Source organism: Protopterus annectens, chromosome 15.part0 (assembly GCF_019279795.1).
Source record: "Protopterus annectens isolate FY-2018-M chromosome 15.part0, PAN1.0, whole genome shotgun sequence".
NCBI classification, from domain to species: domain Eukaryota; kingdom Metazoa; phylum Chordata; order Ceratodontiformes; family Protopteridae; genus Protopterus; species Protopterus annectens.
Window position 1 is genome coordinate 261,527,623 of NC_056749.1, and position 27,198 is coordinate 261,554,820.

The 27,198-nt window shown below is 43.5% G+C and overlaps 1 protein-coding gene across 1 annotated transcript in view; it reads right to left on the reverse strand.

Moving 5' to 3' along the window:
* The window catches only part of OGT (O-linked N-acetylglucosamine (GlcNAc) transferase), a 2,411,396-nt gene that overhangs the window by 282,505 nt on the left and 2,101,693 nt on the right, over positions 1-27,198 (reverse strand). The window contains exon 20 of the mRNA XM_044057256.1: positions 276-528. Within this exon, the coding sequence (XP_043913191.1) occupies positions 276-528 (253 nt within the window). The remainder of the gene's footprint in view (positions 1-275; positions 529-27,198) is intronic.

The window sequence follows — 27,198 nt, forward strand, 5'->3', positions numbered from 1 at the left end:
ACTAAGCAGTTAGCTGAAGCGTAAGTCAGCCAAAAGTCTCCACAATGCCTAACACTACAATGAGCTGCATAGACTTGATCCTTAATTTAATGACAAACTACCACCACCTCAACAGCAATGCAATGACTCTGTTACAACACTTTCAGATCACACAGAACAAATCACTACTTCCACACTGTTACAGCTTCCAATAAAAAGCTAATCAACAATCACTATTTTCACACAAAAAAATGAGAAAAATAAATTGTAAATCGTACCTCTTGTAGAGCTCTTACCTGGCATGGTAACCATGGGTGTTCCTGCCCAAAGCACATCCATACCAGTAGTGTGTCCATTACAAAGGGGTGTATCAAGGCAAACATCAGCTAGCTGGCCTCGCCTCACGTGTTCTTCTTTAGGGGCAACAGGGGAGAAGATGATCCTAGCCTGTGCCAGACCCATATTCTGTGCATACTGCTGGATATTTGGTTCACCAACGGCAGGGAAACGGAGCAACCACAGTACACTGTTAGGAACACGTTTCAGAATCTGCCAAATATAAGGATCTCCCTTACTAAGCTGAGTAGCTAAAATGGTTAACATCAGTTCTATACTGCTAGTTACTTAACACACTATGACAAGGGAGTCTCCCCTTGGTAATGAGGACTAAGAAAAATGAAAATTTTAATACTTACCATTCTGACAGATTCGAGGCACTGATGAATCAGGGTACACTTATTACAGCACTACCACTGAATTAGCAGAACTACTCAAATACGTTTAAACTGTTAATCATGAAACAAATCTGCCATTATCTGTGATGGAAAAGAAATGCCCAGAAAAGTAAAGAGCAATTTTTTCTCTCATCTTAATCATACAATCTGGTGAGGGTGGGTTATTTACCGAATGATCTACTGTCCTCAAAGGTTTGGAGTTTTTGTAGGTAGCTTAACTATTCTCTTCAAGCTCTAGCTCTAGACTACAACTCAGTCAACCTAACTTTGCAGCTCAGATATTGGGGAAGCCAAGTGACTGACAGGATGAGTGCAAGTGGATAATGTTGGCTCGCATACCCAGCAGGAGACAGTGATGGTCCAGTTTGTCTGCTTGCAACTTCAGAGTTCCCACTCTGATGATGATACCTTTCCTGTGGGAGCATAGGCCCAAGCAGAGGCGCAGGAACTCCTTGTAGTGACTCAAGTGTTCATATCAGCCAATATAAGGAGGATTAGGAATTAACAATGCTGATAAAAACTGTCAGTTGTCCACATTACAAGGGCTTCCCTGTGGACCCATGAACAAAATGGGGTAGTGGCTAGCCATTCAGTGGGGATTAATGATGGAGAATAGGCCCAGTGGTGATACTGGATGTTTACTGCAGGTTTTCAGGCTAAGATGATCTGCAGCATGGCACTACTTAGCTTATCAGCAATCAATAGGCTGCAAGGAAGCATCATCTGTCAACATTCACTTAAAGCCTCCTTCAAATATGCTTAGATGACAACTTTTTGTAGCAGCCTTGCACTGAAATTTGTAGCCATGTCGTCATTGAAGGCAACAAAATAGACAATTCACGGAAGAAATTCACTTGATCTAAATGTAAATTAGAGTATATGAAGGTCTCACCTGATCAGTAAATCTTCCAGACTTACATACGTCCAGGAAATTTGACAGGAAGTGAAAAGCTTGACTAACTGCATCTCAATGCTTTCAATAACACAAGCTTCTTCAAAAGCAAAAGAAAAACTATAAAAATTCTTACCTCCATATAACCTGAAGCCCTCACTTTCGGCAATCCTCAGGGGATAAGGGGTAATAGGCAAAAATAAAAAGGTTTATCCTGGTGAAGGGGAATGTATCCATTCTCCACTTCCCTCTTGAGAGGTTCTTGGGCAAAACCTGCTGATCAACCCGTTTAAGGAAGCAAAAAACTTAAACTCTGGTACACCCCTTCTCTATCTAGTTTGCCTCTGGGAGATGGAAAGGGACATGTAGGCTCACCTTTATGCTTTACTTCCAAGTATCGCTTCTTCAGGCACGGCAGGAGAGGGACTGGTGTTTCCAAAGATTGCTGGTGTCAGGACCAGCATAAATATATATATTACAAAAACCACTGCAGGGGGACCAATAGGACATACCCCAGCATCTTCACAAACTATCTAGCCATTATGATCGGAAGACTTTCTCTCAGAATATTTCCTGCACAATCTTGTCCCTTGGTAGAAAGGCTTTCCATTAAACTGTGCTCAAGTCTGCTTCCAGGACTGTAACCCATTCGTTGGGCTGTCAGTTGCGACTAATGACATCTAGGGTTATGCCCACCTTCTGGAAGCAATCCATTGTAATTTGTATGGCTGACAGAAGTTCTGCAATAGAAGTTGCCTGAATCGAGCAGGTTCCTTAATTACGAACATAGAACCCTTGGTTCTGCAAAATGCTACTACTGGTACCACACATTTGCTAAATATCCTGGTTGCAGTAAAGCCAAATGTTAAAGCATAAAATATGAAGTATGACTCAACGTCTTGAATATCAAATTCTTGTGTTCTTGAAGGATAGGAAATATGGAGGTTGGCGTCCTTTAGATCCAGTGTCCCTATTCTGGCCACTGGAAAAAATCAGGACCAGAAGACTGTGCAGGGTTAATACTTAAAATCTGGTACTATCAAAATTTAAGTCTTGAAAGGTCTGATGAGTTGCAATGTCCCTTCCTTTCTTAAGAGAAGAGAGTAAAATGCTGTACTACTTGTTTTTTTTTTCTTGTGAAGCTGGCTGAATGGAACTTTGCTTTAAGAACTCCTTTAAGAAGGGCTGAATCAGACTTCCCTGCTCTTTTGAGGGAGGGCACAGGAAATCCCTTGGATAGGAGGAGTTTTCCATAAAGTACAGTTGTGTACACTTACATAAATGTAGATGTTCCGAGTGTATTAACTTATGCAGTCATTACATTTGGGTAATCTGCTGGCAGGTTGCCCTCAGTCGGCCTGAATATCAAAGTCTTGGGTCCTGCGTCGGTTGCTGTCTCCTCTTCCATGACGTCAGGTCGTCAGGGGGTATAAAACATGCAGCCAACGCCATTTTCTTCAGCTTTTCTTGTCCCAGATGTCAAGTGCCCCCCAAACGGGGAGCAAATATATATATATATATATATATATATATATATATATATATATATAAATGCAATTGTAACAACAAACTACCTTTATCTATAAGCAAATGCACCACAAAGGCTGTAGAATATAGTGAAGGAAAGAAAAGTTCTAGAAAAAAGGGGGCTGGCGGGTGGGTAACCTGGACTGCAACAGTGAATACACTCGAACATCTACATTTATGGTAAGTGTACACAACTGTACTATGTTCTTCGTGTTTCACTGTTGCAGTCATTACATTTGGGTTGAATCCCAAAGCTATGGATGGGAGGCTGGAACTAAATAGCATTAGGAGCGGCTATAAGGCCCTGCAGAACTGCAGTGGCAAAGCCTGCCCTGGACTTGGAGAAGAGAGGCAAATGATAATGCTTTGTAAAAGTATGAACAGAGCTCCAAGTAGCAACTTCTAGAATGTCTTTGGTTGGCACCCCTCTGAGAAAAGCTGCTGAGGTAGATGCAGCCCTAGTGGAATATGACCTGATTCCCTTGGGCACCAGTTTACCATGATGCAAATAGCAGAAACGAATGCAGTGGCTTATCCACTTAGAAATAGTCTGCTTTGAAATATAGCCTTCTCCTCTGATCCTGCAGCAAATGCCACCAGTAACTGCTCAGACTTTCTTAGAGAATTGGTCCTGTTTAAGTAGAATCTTAGTTGTCTGTGCATGTCCAAGCAATGCAGAAACCGCTCCCCCTTGTTCTGCGGATTTGGGTAAAAAGTTGGCAGGTGAACAGTTTGGTTAAGAGCCACACTGGATACCACCTTAGGCATAAAGGAAGGATTGGTAATGAGGGACACCCTGTCTGGGTAAAATGTAATAAAAGGCTCCACAGCCATGAGGGCCTGTAGTTTTGAAACCCTTCTTGCTGAAGAGACTGCCAGAAGGAAAGCTGTTTTCCAAGATAAAAACTTTATATCTGCAGTAACTGCTGGTTCAAATGGAGGCAGGGTGAGCTTTTCCAACACAAAATTGAGGTCCCATGCAGGAGTTGGTGATCTTCTGGGAAGCATTAAATTTTTGGCCCCTCTAAGATGCTGTTTTAGCAGAGGATGAGAAAAGATGGGAGGCTCTGGGTTGTAATAAGCCGAGATGGCAGAGGCATGGATTTTTATTGATGAAAAGGATAGGCCCTTGTCAAGCATCTCAGTCAAGTATTGTAAAATCTGAATAATATTTGGATTTGCTGTGTACCCGCGGTGGTGGTGCTGCGGTAGCGTTGTCGCCTCACAGTAAGACGCTGTCCGGTTTGATTCTCAGCTAGAACATCTTCCGCGTGGAGACTTGCGTGAATGGGCGTACCTTCGTTAAAGGTTGTGTCAGGGCTGGTAACTCGGCATGTAAAAGTCAACTACCAATCATTAGCGGACCGGAGTTCCACTGTGGCGACCCTTAACCAGGAAAAGCCGAAAGACGCAACATTTGGATTTGCTGTGTTCGTCCCTTGTGCTTGGTTCCAAGCACAGAATCTCTTCCATTTATCAGCATAAGATTTTCTAGTACTAGGCCTTCTGACTTCCAAAATGACATCCATAACAGATTTACTGAGAGATGTTTGAGTAATTACATGATCAGCCATGCTGCCAGGTTCAGAGTTTGGAGCTGATTGTGCAGAATTTGATTGCTCTGCTGAGACAATAGATGAGGTATTTGAGGCAAGTACCAAGGAGGCAGTTGAGACATGTTCCTTAGAATTGGGTACCAGTGCTGGCGAGGCCAGTCCAGGGCAATTAGGATCATTTTTGTTTTTTCCTGTCTGACCTTTAGTAAGACCTTGGGAAGAAGAGGCAGAGGAGGAAAGGCGTAGACTGATAGTTTTTTCCAACCGAAGGATACGGCATCCACTTTCCATGCTTGTCTGTGATAAGTCCTTGTGCAGAATTTGTCCAGTTGATAATTTTGGGGAGAGGCAAATAGATCCATGTCCGGACTCCCGCATTTCTCTGTTATCATGCTGAAGACTTGTGGATCCAGTTTCCACTCTTGAGGGTCCATAAGATTTCTGCTTAGGTCATCTGCCAGAGTATTTTGTTTTCCTGGCAGGAATTGAGCTTGAAGATATACTTGGTAAGTCAAGGCTGTGTCCCACAACGCCATGGCTAGTCTGCAAAGGGGGTAGGAATGTGTACCCTCCCCCCCTGCTTGTTTATGTACCACATAACCATGGTGTTGTCAGTCTTTATCAGTAGTTGTCCTGGATGAAGCAAGTCCTTGAAGGCTGTCAGGGCATTCTGAACAGCTAACATCGCTTTCTGGTTGATATGCAGATGCATTTGTTTTGGGCTCCATATGCCCTGAATGCATCTCCCCGCCAGGTGGGCCACCCAAGCATAGTCTCATGCGTCTGTAGTTAGGGTTTGGGTGGCAGGGGGTAGAGTGAAAGACCGTCCCATGTTCTGGTGACATGTCTCCACCCACCAAAAACTCCTGTTGTATGCTGAGATGAGAGGAATCATTGTTTCCAAACTGACAATGATGACTTCATAAACTTTTTAGATACCACTGTAGTTTCCTCATATGCAGTCTTGCATATGGAATTAGTAGAATGCAGGACACCAAGAACCCCAAAGCCTGCAGAATTTGACTTGCAGATAACTGGGTTTTTGTTGCCATCTGTTTGAAGTAAATAGTCAGTTGGCTTTGCTTGTCTGGCGTAAGGTAAGCCATCTGGGCAGTTGTATTCAAACTTGAACCCAGGAATGTAATCTTTTGAGAGGGTACCAGTTGTGATTTATTTTCGTTTGTGTACCCTAAGCATGTTAGAAGCCTTTTTACAAACACCAGATGTTGAAGAATGTCCTTGTTTTCTGCTTGAATGAAGCAGTCGTCCAAGTAAGGATAGATTTGTATGCTGCTTCGTCTCCAAGATGCAATTACTGGTGGCAGGCACTTTGTAAAGACCCTGGGCGAAGTAGATAAGCCAAAGCGCAGCGCAGAGAAATGGTAATGCATAAAACCAGCCTTGAAGCGGAGGTATCTTCTGCACGATTCCCTTATTGGCATATGCAGGTATGCCTCAAGTCTAGAGTCACTAACCAAGCGTTCTTGCCCAGCATGGGCAGAAGCTGTTGCAAAGTCAGCATTTTGAATTTTGGGATGTCCAAGAATGTGTGCAAAATCGATAAATCCAGTATTGGGTGCCAGGCATAGTCTTTTCTGGGTACCAGGAACAGTAGAGTAAAACCCTTGCCCTTTTTCCTGTTCTGGTACTGGTTGAATAACCCCCATATCCATGAGAGACTTAACTTGTTTCTGTGCCTCTGCCCATTGATTTCGTGGCAGATCTGGCCAACCGTTTGGAAGTGGCAAGGTATGGAAATGAAATCTGTATCCCTGGGATACTATATTTAATACCCACTTGTCCTGGGTTATCAAATGCCAATATTGAGCATGAAGTGCTAATTTTCCCCCTAATGGGGCTGCCAAATGATAAATGCTTGGTGATGGCAGAGGGAAGTCACTGAGACTGTTTACCGTAGGGTTGTGCTTTGTTTCCTCCAGATTTGGACTTAGAGGCACCCCATTGCTTTGACATGTAAGAATCCTGTAATTGGTATCTAGAGCCTTTCGAGCGCCTGGACACCGGAAAGCACCAATTTTTTGTAGGCCAGTGTCTACTGAATCTTGGTGGCTGCACTTGTAAGAAATCTTTTACAGTTTGCATAGACTGAGCTTTGTCTTCTCATTTTCTTTAAAACCAAACCTCTTCTGCCTTATTACCAAACAGAGTATCAAGGTGCATCCAACAATTTAGCTTTAACATGATCAGGCAGATTTTGCTCCTTGAGCCAGGCATGCCTTCTAATCACAGATCCAGTAACTGCGGCCCTGCAAGAGGCCTCCAAGGAATCAAAAAGTACAGTTTTGTACCTACCATAAATGTATATGTTCAAGTGTTCACACTGCTGCAGTCATTACACTTGGGTTATCCTGCAGTCAGGAGGTGCCACAGTCGGCCAGAGTTCCAAAGTCTTGGTCCGGCGTCGGTTGCTGTTGCTTCTTCCCTGATGTCATTTTCTTCAGTTTTTCTTGCCCCAGATGCCAGGTGCCCCCAAGTAGGTAGGCAATACATATTGCTAATAAAAAATATACATATAAAATAAGAACAATACCTTCAGTTACAAGCAAATACACCACAAAGGTTGTATAGGATATAAAGGTATAGATAAGTCCAGTTAGTTTAGAGGGGATGGAGGGAGGGTAATTTGGACTGCAGCAGTGTGAACACTTGAACATCTACATTTATGGTAGGTACAAAACTGTACTATGTTCGTGTTACACTGCTGCAGTCATTACACTTGGGTAGAATCCCAAAGCTAAGGTTGGGTGGCTGGTCTATAAAGAGTTAGGATTGGCTATGAGGCCCTGCAGAACTGTAGTGGCAAATCCTGCTCTGGATTTAGAGTAAAGAGGCAGGTGGTAATGCTTGGTAAAGGTGTGCACTGAACTCCAAGTTGCAGCCTCCAACATTTCCTTGGTAGATACTCCTCTGAGAAAGGCTGTTGAAGTGGCTGTTGCCTGGAGGAATGTGGCCTAATGTTATTTGGGACTGATTTTCCATGCTGTGTGTAGCAGTAACGAATACAGTGTCCTATCCATTTGGATAGAGTCTGCTGTGAGATGGCCTTGCCCTGTGATCCTGCAGCATATGCTACAAACAGATGCTCAGTTTTCTAGAAAGCTTTTGTTTTGTCCAAGTAGAAGCGTAGCTGCCTGTGTATGTCCAAAGAATGCAGAAGTTTCTCCCCTTTATTCTGGGGGTTTGGATAAAAAGTTGGCAAATGGATGGTTTGGTTAAGAGCCACACTAGATACCACCTTTGGCATAAAGGTAGGGTTTGTCCTTAAAGAAACCCTGTCCTGATAAAAAATTATAAAAAGTTCCACTGCCATTAATGCCTGTAGCTCTGAGACTCTTCGTGCTGAAGTTACTGCCAGGAGCAGAGCTGTTTTTCATGATAAAAATTTTAGATCGGCTGTACTGGCTGGCTCAAAAGCTGGCAGGGTCAGTTTTTCCAAAACGAAGTTGAGGTCCCAAGTTGGTGTTGGTGCTCTCTGGGGCGGTGTTATGTTTTTAGCCCCTCTGAGGTACTGCTTTAGCAAGGGATGAGAGAATAAAGGAGGATCTGTGTTGTAGTGTGCTAAAATGGCAGAGGCGTGGATCTTAATTGATGAGAAGGATAGGCCTCTGTCCAGCATCTCAGTTAAGTATTGTAAAATCTAAGGAATGTTTGGAACAAGAGGGTCAAGGCTTTGAGCCTGGTTCCAGGCGCAGAATCTCTTCCATTTTTCTGAGTAAACTTTCCTGGTGCTAGGCCTCCTGGCCTCCAAAATGACATCCATAACAGCTTTAGAGAGAGGTGTTGCCTGTTTGACTAATGAATCTGCCATGCAGCCAGGTTTAGGGTTTTGAGCTGACTGTGCAGGATCTGATTGTTTTGTTGAGTCAGAAGGTGTGGAATCTGAGGCAAAATCCAAGGTAGGCCTTGAGCTAAGTGGCCAGTCTGGAGCTATCAGGATCATCTGTGTTTTTTCTTGTCTGGCTTTTAGGAGTACCTTTGAAAGGAGAGGCAGTGGTGGGAAGGCATAAACTTTGAGGTTTTTCCAGCTGAACAAAAGAGCATCCACTTTCCATGCTTATTTGTGATAAGTCCTTGTGCAGAATTTTTGTAGTTGGCAATTCAGTGGGGAGGCAAAAAGATCTTTGTCTGGGCATCCCCATTTTTGCGTTACCATGCTGAAGATTTGTAGATTCAATTTCCATCCGTGAGGGTCCATGATATTTCTGCTTAGATAGTCTGCCAGAGTATTTTTCTTTCCTGGCAGGAATTGTGCTTGCAGGTGAACTTGATACGTTAGAGCTGTATTCCACAAAGTCATGGCTTGCCTGCACAGGGGATAAGAATGAGTGCCCCCTTGCTTATGTACCACATAACTGTGGTGTTGTCTGTCTTTAGTAATAGTTGTCCTGGATGCAGAAGGTCCTTGAAAGCTGTTAGGGCATTTTGAACAGCCAACATCGCTTTTTGATTGATGTGAAGATGCATCTGGTCTGTGGTCCACTTGCCCTGAATGCATTTTCCTGCCATGTGTGCTCCCCAGGCATAATCCGAAGCATCGGTTGTTAGACTCTGCCTGGCTGTGGGTAGGGTAAAAGGCTGACCCTTGTTTAGGTGACATGCCTGTGCCCACCATCGAATCCCCTGTTGTAGGCAGGGAATCATTGGTATTACTGCTTCTAAACTGCGAGAGTGTTGAGTTCAAACACTTTTTAGGTACCACTGTAATTTCCTCATATGCAGTCTGGCATATGGTATTAGTAGTATGCAGGATGCCATGAATCCCAGGGCCTGCAGAATTTTTCTTGCAGGGAGATGGGACTTTTTTGCCAGTAATTGAAAATATTGAGTTAGTTGAACTTGTCTGGTGTGAGGAAAGCCATCTGGGCCGTTGTATTTAAGCTGGCACCCAGGAATATAATCTGCTGTGAGGGCACTAGTTTTGACTTCTTTTCGTTTACTGTGTACCCTAGAGAAAATAGCAACCTTTTTACAAACGCCAGATGCTGTAGAAGAATGTCCTTTGTCTCTGCTTGAATGAGGCAGTCGTCCAGGTATGGATATATTTGAATTCCTTTTTGTCTGCAATATGCAATTACTGCTGCCAGGCACTTTAAGACCCTGGGCACAGTAGATAAGCCAAAGGGCAGTGCAAAGCATTGGTAGTGCATTGTACCAGCTTTGAATCTGAGGTATCTTCTGCAATTTTGTCTGATAGGGACATGCAGGTATGCCTCTCTCAGGTCCAGAGTAACAAGCCAAGCCTTCTTGCCCAGCATGGGTAGAGGCTGCTGTAATGTCAACATTTTAAATTTCGGAATATCCAGTTAAGTATTTAGAATTGAAAGGTCTAGTATGGGACTCCAGGCCTTGTCCTTTCTGGGGACCAGGAAGAGTCTTGAGTAAAATCCTTGTCCTTGTTCCTGTTGTGGTACTTTTTGAACAGCTCTCATGTCCATGAGGGCTGAAATTTGTTTTTGTGCCTCTGCCCATTGATTTTGTGGCAGGTCTGGCATTCCTTTTAGCCTTGGTAAAGTATGAAAGTGGAACCTGTAACCTTGAGACAATATTCAGAAGCCATTTGTCTTGGGTGATTGTTCGCCAGTTTTGAGAAAAAAGTGCTAGTTTTCCCCCTAAGGGGGCTTCCAAAAGGGAAGTGCTTGGCGTACGAAGGGGAAAGTCATTGCGACTGTTTCCTATAAGGTTGAGCCTTGTCCTCACCTCCTTTTGGGGTTGAGGTGCCCCCACTGTAATTGTCTGTTTGAGCCTTGGGGTTGAGATCTGCCTCTTGGGCATCTGTATCTGCCTCTCTGTGGCCTGACACTGGAAAGGACCAATTCCTTGTTGGCCAATTTCTGCTAAATCGAGGTGGCTGTACCTGTAAGAAATCCTTGACTGTTTGCACAGATTTAGCTTTATCCTCCATTTTCTTTAACACCTCTTCTGCCTTAACACCAAACAAGGTATCATGCTGTAAAGGAGCATCCAATAATTTTGCCTTAACATGATCAGGTAAATTCTGTTCTGTTAACCAAGCATGTCTTCGAATTACAGAACCTGTAACTGCGGCTCTACAACAGGCCTCAAAAGAATCAAAAAGTACAGTTTTGTACCTACCATAAATGTAGATGTCCGATAGGTATGCATCTGCAGTCATCACATATGGGTTGTCCTGCCTCAGGCAGCCCTTCGGTCGGCCGGATTCCAAAGTCTGGGTCCGGCGTCGGCTGATGTTGCCCTTTCCCCGACGTCAGAGCGCCTGGGGTATAAAAGCGTCAGCCGACGCCATCTTCCTCGGTGTTTCTTGCCCCAGATGCCAGGTGCCCTCAAAGGAAGGCTAAATTTTGGGAAATGCAATAAATTCCAAACATGCACAGAAAAATATATATACACACATTATATATATATATACATATATATATATATATATATATATATATATAAAACAAATACACCATAATAGATAACCCCAGCTAGCTATGAGAGGGAAAAAGTACCCAATAAATACCAAAGAGGGGAAGGAGGGAGGGTAAACCTGACTGCAGATGCATACCTATCGGACATCTACATTTATGGTAGGTACAAAACTGTACTATGTCCTTCAAGGACGCATCTGCAGTCATCACATATGGGTAGAATACCATAGCCAATCTGGGGGTGGAGGATCTATGTAAAGGATGGTGTAGCTAAAATGCCCTGCAAGACTGCCGTAGCAAAGCCTGCTCTGGATCTGGAATATAAAGGTAAATTGTAATGCTTGGAAAATGTATGCACGGAGCTCCATGTAGCAGCTTCTAAAATGTCCTTGGTGGCCACCCCTCTTAAGAAAGCTGTGGGGGTGGCTGTGGCTCTGGTGGAATGAGGTCTAATGTTAGCTGGCACAGTTTTTTCCATGAAAGGAATAACAAAAACAAATGCAATTCCCTATCCATTTTGAAATTGTCTGTTTGGAAATTGCTTTCCCTTGTGCACCAGCAGCATATGCTACCAACAACTGGTCAGTTTTTCTGTAGCTTTTAGTTCTGTCCAAGTAGTAGTGCAACTGTCTGTGTATGTCCAGGGTGTGCAAAAGTTTTTCCCCTTTGTTTTGTGGATTTGGAAAGAAGGCAGGCAGGTGAATAGCTTGGTTTAATGAGACCCTGGATACCACCTTTGGCATAAATGAAGGATTGGTTCTCAATGAGACTCTGTCTTGATGAAAAATAAGAAATGGCTGTACTGCCATGAGGGCCTGTAACTCAGATACTCTTCTTGCTGAGGTTATGGCCAGAAAGAAGGCAGTCTTCCAAGACAGGAACTGTAATTCTGCAGATGCTGCTGGCTCAAAGGGATGCAGAGTTAGTTTTTCCAACACAAAGTTAAGGTCCCAAGTAGGCACTGGAGGTTTCCTTGGAGGATTGATGTTTTTAATTCCTCTTAGAAACCGTCTTAGGAGAGGATGAGAAAAGACAGGTGGATCAGTATTGTACTCTGCTGAAATTGCTGAAGCATGAATTTTAATGGAAGAGTAAGACAGGCCATTGTGGAGCATTTCTGCCAAGTATTCCAGGATATGCGCCATGTTCATCACTGTCGCATCTAGGCCCTTTGTGGTGCTCCAAGTGTGAAATCTTTTCCATTTTGCTGAATATGCCTTTCTTGTGGAAGGCCGGCAAGCTTCCATGATGATATCCTTCACTCTCTTGGATAGCTTATCCTGAGGAGTAGTCAAGGTATTTTCCAGGCTGTTAGTTGCAAGGTTTTCAAGTTGGAATACAGAGTTTTGTAATTGTGCTGAGTCAGGAGAAGTGGCCATTGAGGAAGAGGCCATGGTTTCGTACGTGACATGCTCTTTAACAGTGGGTACCAGTGCTGTCTTGGCCAGTCCGGAGCTATCAGAATCACTTTTGGCTGCTCTGTCCTGATCTTCAGTAAGACCTTGGTCAGTAATGGAAGAGGTGGAAATGCATACACTGTTAGAGTTCTCCAGCTGAAAGAGAGGGCATCCACTTTCCATGCTTGTGGATGGTATGTCCTTGAGCAGAATTTCTTCAGCTGATTGTGGGGGGAGGCAAAAAGATCTATGTCTGGCCTTCCCCATGATTGTGTTATCTGTAGGAAGATGTCTGGGTGCAGCATCCATTCGTGTGCATCCATGATATTTCTGCTTAAGCTGTCCGCCAGTATATTGTCTTTTCCTGGCACAAACTGGGATTGTAGCTGTATATTGAGTTTCAAGGAAAGTTCCCATAGATTCATTGCCAGTCTGCAAAGAGGGTAGGAATGGGTGCCTCCTTGCTTGTTTATGTACCACATAACTGTGGTGCTGTCTGTCCTTATTAGCAGGTGGCCTTGATGAAGAAAGAGTTTGAAGGCCTCGAATGCATGTATCACTGCCAGCATTTCCTTTTGGTTTATGTGCATGCGTAGCTCCTTTTCTGACCAAAGTCCTTGAATACATCTGCCCTCCATGTGTGCTCCCCAACCGTGGTCTGAAGCGTCGGTTGTAATGGTTTGGCTGGCTATTGGTTTGCTATAGGGCAGACCCCCGTTTGACTGGCTTGCTTGAGCCCACCACAGAAATTCCTTTTGGAGGCATGGAATGAGGGGGATCAAAGTTTCTAAGCTGTGACTGTGCTGAGTGCATAAACTCCTTAGGTACCATTGTAGTTTCCTCATATGCAGCCTTGCTTGTGGAATCAGAAGAATGCAAGATGCCATGTAACCTAGGGCCTGCAGGATTTTCCTTGCAGTCAGCGGAGTTTGTCTTGTCAGATTCTTGAAGTAATCCGGTAGTTGTCTGTTTTTCCTCTGTGAGAAAAGCCATTTGGGTGGTTGTGTCTAGATCCGCACCCAGAAAAGTTATTCTTTGGGATGGAACAAGTCTTGATTTGTGAATGTTGACTGTATATCCCAAGGCCTGCAGTAGGTGGATGGCATAATCCAAGTCCTTTACCAAAGTTTGTTGGCTATCCGCTTGTATAAGGCAGTCGGCCAGATATGGGTATATTTGAATCCCCTGAAGTCTGCAGTATGCAATTACTGATGCCAGGCATTTCGTGAATACTCTGGGCGCAGTAGATAAGCCAAAGGGCAATGCTGAGAATTGATAATGCTCTGAACCTGCAATAAATCTGAGGTGTCTTCTGCAACTTTGTCTGATAGGGACATGCAGGTATGCCTCCTTGAGGTCTAGAGTCACCAGCCAAGACCCCTTGCCCAGCATGGGAAGGAGTTGCTGTAGAGTCAGCATTTTGAATTTTGGCACAATGAGATAAGTATTCAGTGCGGACAAGTCGAGAATAGGCCTCCATTGATTTTCTTTTCTTGGCACAAGGAACAGTCTGGAATAAAATCCTTGGCCTTGTTCTGAAAGAGGAACCTTTTCTATAGCTTTCATTTGCATTAAGTAGGAAATTTGTTTCAAAACCTCTGCCCTTTGATTTGGTGGCAGGTCTGGCATGCCTTTTCTTTTTAGCAATGTGTGAAAATGGAACCTGTATCCTTTATCTATTATTTGCAGTGTCCATTTGTCTCTTGTAATACTGTGCCAATTTTCTGAGAATAAAGAAAGCTTTCCGCCCAAAGGTGCTTTTAATTGAGCCCTGGTATTGAGCCCTGGTTGGCGGAGTCAAAGCAAAGTCATTGAGTCTGTCCTTGTGCAGCTGTTGTAGGTCCTGCACTACCTCTCTGGTTGGGAGGCTGCCATTGATGTCCTCTGTAGGAGCCTCTAGCTTGCCCTCTACCTCTGGCACGCCTGTTCTTGCCTCTCTGAAATCTTTCTGTGTCCGGAAAGGACCAATTCTTGGTAGGCCAATTTCTGCTGAATCTTGGTGGTTGGACTTGTAGAAAATCTTTGACTGTTTGTACAGATTTTGCCTTTTCCTCAAATTTCTTTAAGACCTCCTGAGCAGTGGAGCCAAATAACTTTTGCTTTTCCAGTGGAGCATCCAGAAGCTTAGCTTTAACATGGTCTGGCAGGGATTGTTCCTTCAGCCAAGCATGTATGACTGCACCTGTCATAGCTGACCTACATGAAGCTTCCAATGCATCATAACCACACTGCAAGAAATGGTTGCTAACCTGCTGGGAGTTATGTACCAGATCCTGAAGTGATTTGCGATCTAGGGGTTCAGGTGAAGACAGTTTCTTATGCAATTCATCTAACAAATACTCTTGGTACTGTATCATATGAAATTGACAATTTAATGCCCTCATAGAAAGAATGGCAGAAGTATACACTTTTTTACCCCATCTCTCTAAAGCCCTGGACTCCCTTTCAGAGGGGAGTGGATTTTTAGTTGTGGCAACTGCAACCCCTTTAGGGCCCTGGGAAATAGTTTCTGGATCAGCAGAGTGGGCTTTGTAAAGAAAATGATGCGAGTCCGGGACCCTGTAGTACCTATCGGGTTTGACAGGGGCCGGAGGAAGAGTGTCAGGGGTTATGCTAGACTCAGAGTACACATCATCAATGACATTCAAAACAGGAGGAATAGCCAAAGGTCTATGCTGAGGTAAATGCAGAAAAGTTCTTAATCTTTTCCTGGAATCAGAGAATTCCTGGCCCTGCCATTTGAAATGCTCTCTCATAGTGTGAAGGGTCTCCCCAAAGGATAGTTCTTCAGGAGGGGAGGCCGTGGGGATACATTCCTCTGCATCAGAGTCCTCGTAGGCCGAAAAAGCCTCCTCTTGATAGTCCGAGAGAGCAGAGCCATCAGAGGCCTCCTCTGAGGAGTGGGGATCAGAGGGCTCAACCCTGGGCCTTTTGTCTAGATGAGGTTGAGAGCCCCTGTCTGGATGGGGTTGGGAGCCCCTAATTAAGGAAATAAGGTCCTCTGCTAAGGTTAGAATCTGTGAACTTGTAGAGGGTCCCTGAGGAATAACCCTGAGAGGCATAGCTTTTGTGTGTTTAGCACCTTTAGCCCTGGTGAATGCCTTTATGGACATGGATGCAGGAGGCCTGGCTGCACCACGTGCTGGTGTAGTTTTGTCTAGAGGAATGGTGTCGGAAGTTTCCAAGACACCAGTTTCTGAAGGAAATTCAATAACCGACTCAGCAGGGGCCTCCGGGGCAGAGGTTGTCGGTTGAGCGGTTTCGGGGGTCGGAAGTACCAAGGACTCTGTTTCAGCCGAGACCGAGACACTCGCGGTAGGCCTGGCCGTGGTTTCAGCGAAACCGCGGCCCGCGTGTGTCGGTCCTTGTCCTTCCGTTTCTTTGTTAAACGTGAAGTCGGAGTCTCCGACGGCATATTGTACGAAAAACTAGCCCCAAAAAATTCCTCTGCAATCTCCGCCCGTCGTCTAAGAGTGCGTCGGTTGAAGGAAGCACAGGCTGAACAGGCCGAGATGTCGTGGTCTGGGCCTAGGCAGGGGAGGCAGTAAGAGTGGAAATCCTTATGAGGTATTTGTTTCCCACAAGTTAAGCAATTATTAATTTTATCTGACATGGTCTGAGGCAAGAAAGCGTCCCCAACGGGGTACTTAGCTTTTGAAGTCTTCGGTAGCTGAATTACAGGAGCTGGCCGACCAGCACTTGCGAACTGCTTCTGCTTCGGGCACCAGGCGGCAAGAAAGACTGAGGAAGATGGCGTCTGCTGACGCTTTTATACCCCAGGTGCTCTGACGTCGGGGAAAGGGCGACATCAGCCGACGCCGGACCCAGACTTTGGAATCCGGCCGACCGAAGGGCTGCCTGAGGCAGGACAACCCATATGTGATGACTGCAGATGCATCCTTGAAGGACATCCACATTGTAGAGTATGTTTTCCCACCTGTTCAACTGCATGCAATAAATCCTGCATTTCTTTGCAATCAGGAGCTTCTGAGCTTGCAAGCATTTTCTGTTTGAACTGAGCCATTGAATATTGTTGGTACTTAAGCATGTGAAACTGGCAATTTAAAGCCCTTACTGCTAAAGTTGCAGAAGTGTATACTTTCTTCCCCCATCTATCCAAAGCTCTGGAATCTCTGTCACAGGGTACTAGATTTTTTGCAATGGAAGCCTTAACCCCTTTTGGACCCTGGGAAATAGTTTCTGAATCAGCAGAAGGGTTTTTATAAATAAACTTGTGAGAGTCAGGGACTCTAATACCTATCTGGCTTGGCTGGTGCAGGGGGCAAAGAATTAGGAGATAAGCTGGATTCAGAGAACACATCATCCCACAATATCTAGCACAGGTGGAATAGCCAGGGGCCTGTGCTGAGGCAATAAAAGGAAATCCCTGAGCCTTATCTTGGATTCTGAGTAATCCTGGCTTTCCCAATGGAAATGCTCCCTCATGGTATGTAAAGTTTCCCCAAAAGAATAATCCTCAGGAGAAGAGGCTGAAGGGATAGATTCTTCAGCATCAGAGTCCTCATAGGGGGGTAGAGAGTATCCCTGGTCTGAAGAGGAATCAGAGGAAATGGAAACCTGATCAGAGGAATCATGGTCTGTATCCTGCCTAGGCCTTTTCTCAGGAGGGGGATGGGAACCCCTTATTAGAGTAATGAGGTCTTCGGCCATTTTAAGCATCTGTTTCTTAGGCATGGAGGACTGTCCAGGAGAATGCTGTACTTGCTCCTTTGTCTTTAATGGTACTTTTGTCTTGGCTGTTGCTTTAACGGTAAGTTGTGAAGGTCTGAAAACACCCACAGAAGCCGATGCCTGCTCAGCGGCTCCGGACCCATCTGAGGGATTAGTTTCCATAGGCCCAATACCCCGAGTTTCCAGAGGCCTAGTTGTCTCCACGTGGGAGTCCGAGGCGGCCTGTGGCACTGAGGTAGCGGGTGTCAGGGGCTGCGAAAGCACCTCACCGAGAACCGGTGACTGGCCTAGAAGAGGTTTCGTCTTTTTTGGACCTTGGATGCCTGTCTTTATCCTTGTCTTTGCGTTTTTTCGGTACTGCGGTCGTCTGTTGATTCGACGGCATAGTATAATTGAACCTTCGGGCAAAATAGCGCAAAGTAAAATCAAAAATGTCTTTTTATAGTGCGTTTGTTAAATCTAGCACAAAACCGACAACTAGTGACATTGTGGTCAGGGCCTAGGCAAAGAATACAGTAAGAGTGGAAGTCCTTATGAGGTATTTGCTTCCCACAAGAAATACAATTATTAACTTTTTCTGACATTGGACTGAGGCAAGAAAAAACTTTCCCAAACGGGGTACTTAGCTTTATTGAAAACTTCGGATCTGAAAATCGACTTCGAAAATCACAGGAGTCGGCCGACCGGCACTTGTGAACTGCTTCTGCTTCGGGCACCGCGCGGCAATTAAGACTGGAGAAAATGGCGTTGGATGCATCTTATATACCCCTGGCGCACTGACGTCAGGGAAGAAGCGACAGCAACTGACGCCGGACTAAGACTTTGGAACTCTGGCCGACTGGGGGACCACCTGACGGCAGGATAACCCAAGTGTAATGACTGCAGCAGTGTAACACGAACATCCACATTGCAAAGTATGCTTTCCAACCTGTTCTGCTGCATGCAATAATTCCTGTAATTCTTTATTTTCCACACATTCAGGAATCAACATAATTTTCTGTTTCAATAATCCCATAACTTTCTGTTGATATTTAAGCATATGAAACTGGCAGTTTAAGGCACTAATTGCCAAGGTTGCAGACGTATAAACCTTCTTTCCCCATCTAACCAGTGCCCTGGAATCTCTATCAGAGGGGGTAGGATTCTTAACTGTTGAGGCCTTTACACCTTTGGGACCCTGGGTCAGCAGCAGGATTTTTGAATAAAAATTTGTGGGAGTCAGGAACCCTGTAATATCTGTCTGGCTTACTAGGAGCAGGAGGTAGGGAATCTGGAGCCATGCTTGATTCTGAAAACACATCAACAATGTCTAATACAATGCTGCAAACAACTCTTGATATTGAACTGTGGTCAGCGTACGTCTTGCTAGATTTAAACGCTTCTCACTTATCGCCAGTTATTTTGTGTTACTGTCAACAACTCCTGGTATTGCACTGTGTTTTTGCGTACTTATTGTAAGACCTAAACGATTTTCATTTATCGCCAGTTTTTATTACTTAATGACAGTGTTATTTACTCTGCTGATAGTCCATGCCCTTATGTTTTTTCTGAATGACCTATCCTAACCATAAGGCATGTAAGCGAGTATGTTTTGAACTGCTTTTTGCATTTTTGCGAGTATGTTTTTAACTGATTTTTGCATTTTTTCTGCTCGCATCTAGTCTAGCGTTTACTGCTTAGCTGGATAGAAATGAATCAAAGCTTGTACGCTCTCATTGTCTTTGTATTGTAAGGCAGGTATGCGAGTACGCTTTTGAAATGATGGTAGCGTTTTACTGCTTGCACCTGGTGTAGCGATTTATAATATTAGCTGGTTAAAACTAAATTTAAGCCTGTATGCTCTCTTTGTTTATGTATATAAAGCAGTTGTACTGGCTTGTTATATGGGGTACCTTAGCGATCCCTAGCAAACTCTCCCTGACTCACTCTGAGAAAGTTGCGTGTTCTTTTTAAACTGCCTGACACGCTAGCATGAGTGTGACTGACTAATTAGGATAGCTGCATGTTCTTTTACTATTCCCCGACATGCTAGCTTGAGGGTACCTATCGCACATACTCTCCTCTCTTTACTTCGCGCGCTAGGTTCCTAGCGTGTTTTCTCCCAGTGCTTTACCTACTTAAGCCCTCCAATACTCCTACCATCTGTAGCACGTGGGGAAAACAGTACTCCGTTTTACTCGCCTCAACTACTTTCCCTAGCCCATTAGAGTGTCTAACATATTTTATATGAGCTTCGCTTTTTAGAATTAACAGGTTTTAGTGTCCTTATTCTTACCGAAGCAGTACATAGTGTTTCTTTTCATAAATCCTCACCTACCCTTACTTAACTAACTCGTGCTTCCCCGCGCTTATTTTAGGCGGGTGTAGCACACTTTCCACTGCCTTAACTAGAATACTAGCTCAAGTCCAACGCCTAGGAGGCTCTACTCCTTCCTCCCCTACACAATTCTCATACAGATACTCTCCCAGCTTATGTTATTTAATTGCTTATTTTAGGCAGGTGTAGCACACTTTCCTCTGCCTTAACTAGAATACTAGCTCAAGACAATCGCCTAGGAGGCTCTACTCCTTCCTCCCCTACTCAATTCTCATACAGATACTCTCCCAGCTTATGTTATTTAATTGGCCTTGGTTTGTCCGCCCTCAACAGTGATACTCTTCAACTTACCTGGTCCACCATTACTGAATACCTGGTTAGTGGATCCATTAACACTATTTGGGTTTGTATTAGTACTCCCGCCTGTATATTCTATAGTAATTAGCGGAGATTGACCACTGTAGCTCTTGTAGATCTGTCTACTGATTTTGTTACAGGAATATAGTTGTATTTGTGTTATCCTGCACTGATTACTTCAGAATAATTGACACATGGCTGAATGATTTACAAGTTTATTGTTATCTTTGTGTATTTTACTTGCTTTTTTACAGTTTTTGTTGCTCTATATTATAACCCTCTTTTTTCTCCCTTCCATTTCTCAGCTCTTCTGCCTAGTGACCACCTGTAGGTCTGGGATTGAGTACCCTACCTAAGTCTCCCGCCACATACCCTACCTAGGGACCAAATCTTAACAATTTTGGAAAAGCCTCTTCCCATAAAGACGCAAGAAAGTATGTCCTTCAGCTCTTCAAGGTTTCTCAACATTGTGTAAGCTTTTCTAACCCTCAGCTATTGTTAATCTCAAAGCAAGTTCTGCCAGCAGCCAACCTTAGCTTCTCCCTTCCCCGACCACCAGCAACCTTTAGTAACTCTATTTACCTGACTCTCTCCACGTCCACTAGCCCAGTCACTAGCCCTGGTAGCAATTACCTGCTGAGTCCACTAGGTGGCTCCCTACTACCACAATTGCTTATCCTTGCAAACTTTTCTTTCCACATACTAAGTCCTATATTTCCCACTATTCTGCTACCCTTTTTGTGTTTTCCACCCTTTTCCTTTTTCTGCCTTTCTCAGCCTTGCCCCACTTAGTCCTCACTCTCCTAGCATTCCTCTATGTCCTCGGATTACTTACCTGTCCTATCAGCACCTTACTGATTGTTTTCCACTCAACCTCTCTTCTTTGGCTCTACCTGCTCCGTTCGCCCTGCGGGCTCACTCCGCTCCCCACCCTACCCCCAATTCCCACCCACCCCCAGGGGTCCTACTCTTATAGCTCCATAGCCACACCCCTATCCCTCCTGGCCTATTCCTCTCCTTCCCACCAAATTGTTGTCTAGCCTCTACACACCCCTTACACTCCCCCTTCTCTTTCTTAGCCCTAGGACCATACTTGTTCTATTACCTCTCTCCATTACCTACACTTCTCCTTATATATACTCTTTCCTCTCCAGCCATCCTTTCTCTACTCCCTATAGAATCTATTCCTACTTACCATCTGCTTTAAATTAATTTACTACCCCCACTATTTCCTTTCCACACTCATCTCTCTCCCCTTATACTTTCCTCTCTGCTTCCTCTCTTCTCAAATTACTAAATCATGACTCCCTACATACTAACTATGCCTTTACTCTCAGTCTTAATCATGACTACCCTTCTCTCAACGTACCATCTCACCTTTTTTGAAATTTCACTTAACAACTATCTTATCTCCTCACAAACACACTTCTACTAGACTCACTTTCACACCATACCCTAATGTTAATTCCACCCCTAGCTATCATCTATCTAAATACCACAGGCAACATCACCTTACCTACCCCATACTATCTAACAAAAAAACCAAAACCCTAACAATTCAAAAGAGGAACTTCTTAACTAAACTAGTTAATCCTACCCTACAAAATGGAGACATCCACCCCAACCCTGGCCCTAACTCACCACCTCCCCAAAACCACTCACCTAACCTCAATAATAACTTCCTTATAGGACACCTTAACATCCAAAGCATAAATAAGAAAATACCCTTCATCCATGCCCTTTTAGATACCCACTCATTTGACATTCTCTGCCTCTCTGAAACCTGGCTAAACACAGGCACTAAAGACTCAGAGATTATACCTCAAGGTTATAACATAGTAAGACAAGACCGCTTAAAACGCAAGGGTGGTGGAGTAGCAATACTTTTCAAAAATCAACTTAACATCACTACTCAACCAGCATGCCCAAACCAAAATAGCAAAACAGAAGCCATCATTATTAAACTCCAACTTAATACCAAAAAATCTATTTACATTATTTGTTTGTATCTTCCCCCAGGTAATAACATCCCAATATTAGAAGACTTTCTAAGTTGGGTTTCTACCACCTACCCCAAGAAACCATAATTCTTGGCGACGTTAACATAGACTGGAACACTATTAATAATGACAATCCCTCCTCTCATATTAACCTACATGGTTTCTCACAAACTATTACCTTAACTACAAGAGTCAATAAGCCCAGTAAGAAAGAGAGTATACTAGACTGGATACTCACAAATAAAGTTAACAAACAATATAAAGTAGGTACTTTGCCAGATGACATCAGCGACCACTCCTAACCTACATTACTAGACTAAAATCAGAATATGTTAACCTCCCAAATACAAGGCTAATTCGATCTCTCAAGCATTTTAACATAGACCTCTTTAAAGCTTATCTGAGAGCATGTAAATGGAATTGTTTAAAATCACTTCCCCTGGAGGAAGCAGTATTATTGTTTAATACTACATTCTTATCCATACTGATACACATGCTCCTGAGCGCTCTATTAGAATTAAGACCAAACCTGCCCCATGGCTGACCTCCAATACTAAAAAACTCATGCATGCTAGAAACAAAGCATGGACAAAATGGAGATGTGATAGACAAAACCCTGATTTAGTTAATTTCCGCCAGCTTAGAAATCTTGCGAAAACATCAATAATCTCTGACAAGAAAAACTTCTACTGTAAACTTCAGGAAACTCATATTAACAACTCCAAACAGTTCTGGTCCTCAGTAAATAGACTTCTCACCCCAGGGACTGCTAAAACTCCTTCCCTCTAAATACTGACCCAGAAACCCCTCTCCAGACTGCTAATGTCTTCAACTCTTTTTTCTCTGAAACTATTCAATCCTTAGCCAAACAAATGAACCCTAACAACTCTCATATACCAACTAACATAACTACCTCCTCTTTCAACTTCTCTCTAAAACCTATATCTACCTCTTTCATCTATAAACTCATTCACAAACTGAAACCCTGTACCCCTTCTGCTGACAAGCTCCCTTCTCTGTTCCTTCAGAAAGCTGCCAAAGAAATTGCATATCCTATATCCTTACTTAACAGAACTATCCAAGAAGGAACCATCCCTGATATCTGGAAAGTATCCTATATTATCCCACTGCATAAAGGTGGTAACGCCCTTGACCTTTCCAACTTTAGACCAATTGCCCTTCTCTCACCCCTAGCAAAGATCATGGAAAAATGTATTCATCAGCAACTTGTACACTCTCTCTCTCTTCACAGCATAATAGCAAACTGCCAGCATGGTTTCAGACCACACCACAGCACCACCACTGCCCTTCTATCCTTTGTAGATACTATCAACAAAAATCGAAACAACAACACTCTCTCTTCCGCTCTTTTCATTGATATCTCTAAAGCTTTCGACATGGTCAACCACTCACTCTTAATTCACATTCTTGAATCTCTCTCTTGTGATAAACTAGCCACTAATTGGTTTAAATCTTATCTTAGCAACAGACAACAAGCAGTAATATGGGAAAACCATATCTCATCACTCTTGCCTATTTCCATCGGAGTTCCCCAGGGCTCCATTCTGGGTCCACTTCTGTTCTCCCTCTTTATTAACGACCTTCAGACTGCTATCCCACAAGCTACCTGCATACAATATGCAGATAATTCTACCCTTATCTGCACAGCCCCTTCCTCTACTGAACTGACCTCATTGACCCAAAAGACCTTTAACACAGTAGAAACTTGGTTTTCTAGACGGTTTCTCCTACTAAATGCCAAAAAAACTAAACTCCTCCTCTTCTCCCCCACCACTCGGTCCCCTCCTTTAAACTTTATCATTTCTTCAAATAATGGCACAATCATCTCACCTGATCCTACCACTAAACTCTTAGGGATAACCATTGACAATAATCTTTCCTTCGATCAGCACATTAACAACACCATCAAGATTGTTAACAGAAAAATTGGATCCCTATATCGTATCAAACCTTTTCTAACCCCAGCAACTAGAACCAAAATTGCACAATCTCATCTCCTATCTACTCTCCTATATGCTTCCCCCATTTATACAAACCTTAAGAAAATCAATCTTAATAAACTTGCAACTTGTTATAACAACATAGCTCGCTTCGCCACTGGTAACCCCTTTAGGACCCACCATTGTACAAACCTAAAACAACTTGGCTGGCTCGAGTTTCAAAACTACCTAATAATCCCTCAACTCACTATAGCCCACAACATATTACACCTTCCTGACAACACCCCTATACTCTCTCAACTTCTAATCCCTTACAACAATCTCAACTCACTTCGCTCCTCTAGTAAACTCATGACAAAATCAATAAAGGTAAACAATACAGCAGGTGGTTCTCTATTCACTAACACTATAGGTAGAAGTTGGAATCTCTTACCTAGTGACATAACCTTGACTACATCCCTGCCTCAATTCAAACAGAAAATTAAACTTTACTACCTAAACCATTGGCTTTGTTCCTGCAGTACACCTGACTAACCTTTTCTCTTACACACTTCTTATCTCTACCTGTCTCTTTTTCCCCTCTTTTAACTGTTCTAATCTAACTATGCATAATTTATGTATAATTGCTAATAAGCAATTGCTAATATGTAATGCTAATATGTAATGAACTGCATACGGTAAATGAACTGCATATGGTATACTTGTTTCTCTTTAAAATTATCTTTCCCTCTGTATGGTCTCTTGACTTCCAATTTTTGCTATTTCTTAAGAGTAATGATTTTTTATGTAATGTACTTAGTATTTAGTGGAGCTTTTCTCCTCGGGCCTCTGCTGAAAATGGACATGTATCCAGCCAGACTAGCCCGGTCAACAAATGTAAAATAAAATAAATAAAATAATACAGGAGGTATAGTCAAAGGCCTATGCTGAGGAAAAAGGAAATCCCTAAGCATCTTTTTGGATTCCGAGAAATCCTGACTCTCCCAATGAAAATGTTCCCTTAAAGATGCAAGGTTTCTGCAAAAGAATAATCTTCAGGAGGAGATGCAGATGGGATGGATTCTTCTGCATCTGAATCCTCATAGAGTGGTATAGAAAATTCCTGATCAGAAGAGGAATCGGAAGAAATAGAAACCTAATCTGCAGATTCATAATCAGTGTCTTGTCTAGGCCTCTTATCAGGGAGGGGTTGAGAACCCCTAATCAAAGTAATTAAGTCCTCAGCCATTTTGATCATCTGTTTTTTAGGCATAGAGGCCTGAGCACGTGGCTCATGCACCGTTTTTTTTTAGCCTTAGAAGTTGCTTTTGTCTTTGCTTTTGAAGCTGTCGGTTTTATATAGAAATGTTGAGGCCTGAAAAAGTACAGTTGTGTACCTACCATAAATGTAGATGTTAGAGTGTATTCACTGTTGCAGTCATTACACTTGGGTTATCCTGCTGGCAGGGGACCCGGAGTCGGCTCGAGTTCCAAACTCTTGGTCCGGCGTCGGTTGCTGTCGCCTCTTCCCTGACGTCAGTGCACCAGGGGTATAAAAGCTGCAACAGACGCCATTTTCTTCAGTTTTTCTTGCCCCAGATGTCAGGTGCCCCCACATATGAAGGCTGTAAAGATAAAAATATGCCTAACAACCATGCATATATCACTAAAAACATTTCCTTCTTCTAAAAGCAAATACACCACATAGGTTGTATAGAGTCGAGAAGTACAGAATAGTCCCAGCAAAGAGGGGGATGGTGGGTGGATAACCAGGACTGCAACAGTGAATACACTCGAACATCTACATTTATGGTAGGTACACAACTGTACTATGTTCATTGTGTTTTACTACTGCAGTCATTACACTTGGGAAGAATCACAAAGCTTAGGCAGGGTGGCTGGGTCCAGATTGGATTTGGCGAGGCTAACAAGCCCTGCAGAATTGCAGTGGCAAAGCCTGCTCTGGATTTGGAGTAGAGAGGTAGTTGGTAATGCTTGGTAAAAGTGTGCACTGAGCTCCAGGTTGCAGCTTCTAATATGTCTTTGGTTGGTACCCCTCTGAGGAAAGCTGCTGAAGTGGCTGCTGCTCTGGTAGAATGAGGCCTAATGTCCTTAGGCACAGATTTGCCATGTTGTGCATAACAGAAGCGGATGCACTGTCCTATCCATTTGGAAATTGTCTGCTTTGTAATATGTTTTTCTTGTGATCCTGCAGCATATGCTACAAACAGTTGTTCAGTTTTTCTGAAAGCTTTTGTTTTGTCCAAGTAAAAACGTAGCTGCCTGTGAATATCCAAAGAGTGCAGAAGTCTTTCCCCTTTATTCTGGGGATTTGGGTAGAAAGTAGGCAAAATAGAAGTTATGTTCTTACCATAACGTTCCATGTTAGTTGTCTTCTTCTCGCCTTCTTCTTGCTGGATGGGTTCGGAGCCGACCTCGGCCGACTGCCACTCTAAAAGCTCGAGAGTTGGTTCCACCGGCTCGAGGCTCCCCTTATATCCCACAATGCTAGGCGTGAGTTACCTCAGATCTCGTTTGTAAGCTAACCCCAGCTTATAATAGTATGAGCATAACTATAACAAAGTCCACCTCTAACCAGGTAGAAAGAAGGGTGACCTATATCCTAATCCAGGAAATATGCACAACAGCATATGCCTAATAAAAGAGGTGGTAGAAAGAGAGGTCACAATCACAACTCCTCTAGGTCTGTCCAGGCCAGGGGCAGGAGGGTGGGGAAGAAGAAGGCGAAGAAGACAACTAACATGGAACGTTATGGTAAGAACATAACTTCTATATGTTAAGTTGTCTATCTCGCCTTCATTCTTGCTGGATGGGACCGCGTCCCTAGCACCTTGTCCCGGGTGGCCTAACGGAACAGACTCCTGAGAACAGTGGAACCAAAGTTAGCTCTATGCCTAGAAGCTAAATCCAACTTATAACGAGAAATGAAAGTGTGAGGAGTAGCCCAAGTAGCCGCTGCACAAATGGTGTCAATAGGCAGTCTGTCTTGGAAGGCTAAAGAAGTAGCCAAAGCTCTGGTGGAATGGGCCTTAGGTTTATTAGGCAGCTTTTGGTGTCTAATTTCATAAACAAGGGAAATCAGAGATGTTAGCCATCTAGATAATGAAACCTTAGAAACTGAAAGTCCCTTTCTGCCTTCTGCATAGGAGACAAACAGCTGGTCAGATTTTCTGAATTGTTTTGTTCTATCCAAATAGTACCTCAACTGACGATGAACATCTAGCCAGTGTAATTTCTGTTCAGACCTATTGGAATATTCTGGAAAAAAGACAGGGAGGTCAATGCTTTGATTTAGGTTTGAAGTCGAGACTACCTTAGGCAAAAAGGATGGGTTGGTTCGTAAGGATACCCTGTCCTTATGGAACAATAGATA